Here is a 6,000-nt window from a genome sequence, read left to right on the forward strand (position 1 = left end):
TGGCTGTTCCTCTACTAAGGTAGGTAACTACAGGGACAAAGTGGCTGTTCCTCTACTAAGGTAGGTAACTACAGGGACAAAGTGGCTGTTCCTCTACTAAGGTAGGTAACTACAGGGACAAAGTGGCTGTTCCTCTACTAAGGTAGGTAACTACAGGGACAAAGTGGCTGTTCCTCTACTAAGGTAGGTAACTACAGGGACAAAGTGGCTGTTCCTCTACTAAGGTAGGTAACTACAGGGACAAAGTGGCTGTTCCTCTACTAAGGTAGGTAACTACAGGGACAAAGTGGCTGTTCCTCTACTAAGGTAGGTAACTACAGGGACAAAGTGACTGTTCCTATACTAAGGTAGGTAACTACAGGGACAAAGTGGCTGTTCCTCTACTAAGGTAGGTAACTACAGGGACAAAGTGGCTGTTCCTCTACTAAGGTAGGTAACTACAGGGACAAAGTGGCTGTTCCTCTACTAAGGTAGGTAACTACAGGGACAAAGTGGCTGTTCCTCTACTGAAGTAGTTAACTACAGGGACAAAGTGGCTGTTCCTCTACTAAGGTAGGTAACTACAGGGACAAAGTGGCTGTTCCTCTACTAAGGTAGGTAACTACAGGGACAAAGTGGCTGTTCCTCTACTAAGGTAGGTACTCTACTGAGGTAGGGAACTAGAGTGAGGGAGTGATTCTTACACCAGTGAGGTGGGTAAGTACAGGGGATATTGGCTGTTTCAGCACTGAGATAGGGAACTAGAGGGAGGGAGTGAATCTTACACCAGTGAGGTGGGTAAGTAGAGGGGATATTGGCTGTTTCAGCACTGAGGTAGAGAACAAGGGGGAGGGAGTGACTTTTACACCAGTGAGGTGGGTAAGTAGAGGGGATATTGGCTGTTTCAGCACTGAGGTAGAGAACAAGGGGGAGGGAGTGACTTTTACACCAGTGAGGTGGGTAAGTAGAGGGGATATTGGCTGTTTCAGCACTGAGGTAGAGAACAAGGGGGAGGGAGTGACTTTTACACCAGTGAGGTGGGTAAGTAGAGGGGATATTGGCTGTTTCAGCACTGAGGTAGAGAACAAGGGGGAGGGAGTGACTTTTACACCAGTGAGGTGGGTAAGTAGAGGGGATATTGGCTGTTTCAGCACTGAGGTAGAGAACAAGGGGGAGGGAGTGACTTTTACACCAGTGAGGTGGGTAAGTAGAGGGGATATTGGCTGTTTCAGCACTGAGGTAGAGAACAAGGGGGAGGGAGTGACTTTTACACCAGTGAGGTGGGTAAGTAGAGGGGATATTGGCTGTTTCAGCACTGAGGTAGAGAACAAGGGGGAGGGAGTGACTTTTACACCAGTGAGGTGGGTAAGTAGAGGGGATATTGTCTGTTTCAGCACTGAGGTAGAGAACTAGGGGGAGGGAGTGTCTCTCACACCAGTGAGGTTGGTAAGTAGAGGCAATATAGGCTGTTCCACTTCTGAGGTAGGGAACAAGGGGGAGGGAGTGAATTTTACACCAGTGAGGTGGGTAAGTAGAGGGGATATTGGCTGTTTCAGCACTGAGGTAGAGAACTAGGGGGAGGGAGTGTCTCTCACACCAGTGAGGTGGGTAAGTAGAGGCAATATAGGCTGTTCCACTACTGAGGTAGGGAACAAGGGGGAGGGAGTGACTTTTACACCAGTGAGGTGGGTAAATAGAGGCGATATAGTCTGTTTCAGCACTGAGGTAGGGAACTAGGGGGAGGGAGTGTCTCTCACACCAGTGAGCTTGGTAAGTAGAGGGGATATTGGCTGTTTCAGCACTGAGGTTAAGGTTAGTAGATGAGTGGATTGTTGGACCTTCTACAGAAGTGCAGACCTGTATTTGAGTTCCAGTTTAAGCCTAGCAATTCAGATTGATGTTGATAGGGAGGCTGATTCTGTACATGTCTTTCTGAAGTCACATTGATTGTTGATGTGAGGCTGATTCTGTACATGTCTTTCTGAAGTCACATTGATTGTTGATAGGGAGGCTGATTCTGTACATGTCTTTCTGAAGTCACATTGATTGTTGATGTGAGGCTGATTCTGTACATGTCTTTCTGAAGTCACATTGATTGTTGATGTGAGGCTGATTCTGTACATGTCTTTCTGAAGTCACATTGATTGTTGATAGGGAGGCTGATTCTGTACATGTCTTTCTGAAGTCACATTGATTGTTGATAGGGAGGCTGATTCTGTACATGTCTTTCTGAAGTCACATTGATTGTTGATGTGAGGCTGATTCTGTACATGTCTTTCTGAAGTCACATTGATTGTTGATAGGGAGGCTGATTCTGTACATGTCTTTCTGAAGTCACATTGATTGTTGATGTGAGGCTGATTCTGTACATGTCTTTCTGAAGTCACATTGATCGTTGATGTGAGGCTGATTCTGTACATGTCTTTCTGAAGTCACATTGATTGTTGATGTGAGGCTGATTCTGTACATGTCTTTCTGAAGTCACATTGATTGTTGATGTGAGGCTGATTCTGTACATGTCTTTCTGAAGTCACATTGATTGTTGATGTGAGGCTGATTCTGTACATGTCTTTCTGAAGTCACATTGATTGTTGATAGGGAGGCTGATTCTGTACATGTCTTTCTGAAGTCACATTGATTGTTGATAGGGAGGCTGATTCTGTACATGTCTTTCTGAAGTCACATTGATTGTTGATGTGAGGCTGATTCTGTACATGTCTTTCTGAAGTCACATTGATTGTTGATAGGGAGGCTGATTCTGTACATGTCTTTCTGAAGTCACATTGATTGTTGATGTGAGGCTGATTCTGTACATGTCTTTCTGAAGTCACATTGATTGTTGATAGGGAGGCTGATTCTGTACATGTCTTTCTGAAGTCACATTGATTGTTGATGTGAGGCTGATTCTGTACATGTCTTTCTGAAGTCACATTGATTGTTGATGTGAGGCTGATTCTGTACATGTCTTTCTGAAGTCACATTGATTGTTGATAGGGAGGCTGATTCTGTACATGTCTTTCTGAAGTCACATTGATTGTTGATAGGGAGGCTGATTCTGTACATGTCTTTCTGAAGTCACATTGATTGTTGATAGGAAGCATGGACTGTCCTACGCTAATCCATTTATCAATGACTGGGAGCAGCGCCTCATCCCCATCCAGGTGGCCATACGTGAAAAGTGTCGTCTGCTTCTCTACATCATCTCTGACAGGACACGGTCAATATCATCCATGATTGAGGTAAGATGTTTGATACACACAGAAACCATAAGCTTAATGAACAATAAGATACTTCAATGTACCTACCCAGTAATTGTCCTTTATCATTTCTTTAAGGTCATAATTCATTTGAATAGATGTTCAGGTTTGAGTTCAATCTATGCAGCTCTCCAGGGGGCTGAGGTCCAGATTACATCAGAAAGTGGACAGTCATACAGGCCCTGTGGGCTTCTTTTTCTGAACTGTCAGGAGTTTTGTACAGTTATTGGCCGGATTGCACATAGTGCAAATCCGTGTTATAGTATGGTGAATGTCGTGTGGGCAGGCGAGGAAAAGGGGTACCAGTTTTGTAGAATCACCTCCTCCAAGAGTTTTGATGTAGAAGCTTGAAACTTTGTAGGATGTTTATATATATGTTGAAGATGTGCACCTCCTATTATGGATTCATTCTGGACATATGTCTGGATTTTCAGGGCTTTGGAACTTAGTCATTTTCAGAAACTTTTCTTGTTAACACAGTTTCTCAGAGACTGCTACAAGAATCTTTCTAAAATTCAACCTATAAATCACCTTAGGGCCCTAGATGTCCATTATCTACTTTTTTAACATCTCCGAATCAAAAATGGCTGCAACTTCTTTCTTCAAATGCCATTCTTCTGCACCAATTCATAAAATACAACCAAACTTTCTCTCATATAACAAATATTCTACATACTCAAACAAATGAAACACCCTTAACTGTCTTATAAATACCATATAACATTGCACTTGTCCCGCAACCCGGCCTAATGTGGCTTTGCCCCATTTTCTAATTGATTCTTTTATAATCTGGTAACCTAGGTTTGGAGATTATTTATAGTATTTGTCAAAGATGAAGAACATTTTACCCAAACGTTTTAACAAGTTATAACAAGTATGTATCTATTGTTATCAGTATTTATATAACCATGTTTCTATACTAGGCTGGCTACTATATTGGAAAAGGCTGTAAGGTTATACTCTGTGTCAAGGAACTGTCCAACGATGTCACAGTAGGCAAGGAACCCGTAAGTCATTAAATCATTCATCATATTTTATGCAGAGAACATTTTTCTCTATATCATTGTCTTAACCAGAATTAGTGTAGACCTATTATCTTTGATAAAAAATTTTCATTATAGTGAGCTTATTTGGGGGTTAACTAGCACTGACGTAGTGTACGAGACGGTACGTAATAAACTTTTTCTGCTGCACTATAATCCTATGTACACTAAGGTCGAAAATAGTGTGACGAGATGGTAAACAGATTTTAGACTAAGAAATACACCAGATGATAACAATGTACTATAGTCAATTTGGCTTTTACACCACATAGGTCAGTGCTCGTCACTCCACACAGGTCATTTGTCTGATGAAGGTGACCGTGTAGTCATGGAAACATTACACTCTAATCTTCTACTGCTTGTGTTATAAGAGCCTCTATTCTATTGACAAATCCAACCAGAAGAATTTGTTCCAGAAAAGAAGTCTCTAAGGTTTTGTACACCAGTGACATACACAAAAATATGACATGGGCAAATTCACTGGGTGATAGGCTGATTATGTGATAAATCTGTTTATGCCTTGTATAATTCATTGCTATCTTAATGCTGCTATAAACAGTTGGAAATGTTCTAAATATATTATTGTGTTAATTTCATAGTTGACTGAGTGTGCCATGAAAGACTACCAGCGTGGTAGGGCCTACCTGATAGACCTGGCTAGTCGTGAAGGCATTCAACTGTTTGATGACATCACAGAAGCAGTTTTATGTGCCATCAACTACCTCAGAGAGAGTCAGACATGAAAGTTACTTAGGAACAGATTGAAGTGTTCATTTAAAGGTGACAGTCACATCTGAGTTTGTTACTCAAGTAACTGTGTTTGTCATGTAGAAGAACAAGGTGTTTGTAGAACAGATCAATTTGTCACATTGAGTATCCCATCAATCTGTTACATTGAGTATCAGATCAATCTGTCACATTGAGTATTCGATCAATTTATCACATTGAGTATGCAATCAATCTGGTACAATGACTATCAGATCAATCTGTCACATTGAGTATGTGATCAATCAGTTACATTGAGTAACAGATAAGTTAATTATCGCACTGGGGAACAGATCAATTCATCACATTGAGTATTCAATCAATTTATCACATTGAGTATGCGATCAATTTGTCACATTGAGTATTCGATCAATTTGTCACTTTGAGTATTCGATCAATTTGTCACATTGAGTATTCGATCAATTTGTCACATTGAGTATCAGATCAATCTGTCACATTGGGTATCAGATGTGTTAATCATTACACTGTTTGACTGACAGATTCCTTGGATAAGGCCAAACAAAGTTTGAGGAAAGAAATTACCTTGACCCATATTCAAGATAACAGGGATTGAATTTATCTGATTAATCATTATGCTTAGAAGCGTGATATTTGGCTGGTAAGTATCTCAAATGAAACCTGATATAGTTTGTGAAAAGAAATTAACTTGACCCATATTCAAGGTCATAGGGTCAAATTTGTAAACACCTTAAAACGGTTTCTGAGGATTAACCAGAAGGCAAAAAAGCGTGATATTTAGCTGATAGGTTCCAAAGATGAAGCCCAGTATAGCTTGCAAATAAAATGACCATGAGCCATATCCATGGTCACAGGGATTAAATTTGTCAAAACCTGTAAAAATTTTCTTCTGGTAAACCAAAAGTCTGTGAAGCATGATATGTGGTAGAAAGGTGTTTCAAGGTCAAAGCTCAACAGATTTCATAAGAGAAAAAAAG

General features: G+C 40.9%; 1 protein-coding gene across 1 annotated transcript in view; it reads left to right on the forward strand.

Moving 5' to 3' along the window:
* Positions 1–5,022, forward strand: part of LOC132558496 (uncharacterized) — a 42,032-nt gene extending 37,010 nt beyond the window's left edge. The window contains exons 15-17 of the mRNA XM_060223064.1: positions 3,074–3,218; positions 4,160–4,243; positions 4,879–5,022. Coding sequence (XP_060079047.1) covers positions 3,074–3,218; positions 4,160–4,243; positions 4,879–5,022 — 373 coding nt within the window. The remainder of the gene's footprint in view (positions 1–3,073; positions 3,219–4,159; positions 4,244–4,878) is intronic.
* Positions 5,023–6,000: the final 978 nt, after the last annotated feature.

This window comes from Ylistrum balloti, unplaced genomic scaffold (genome assembly GCF_031769215.1).
Source record: "Ylistrum balloti isolate Yb309-2 unplaced genomic scaffold, AGI_CSIRO_Ybal_v1 Utg369658, whole genome shotgun sequence".
Lineage (NCBI taxonomy): Eukaryota > Metazoa > Mollusca > Bivalvia > Pectinida > Pectinidae > Ylistrum > Ylistrum balloti.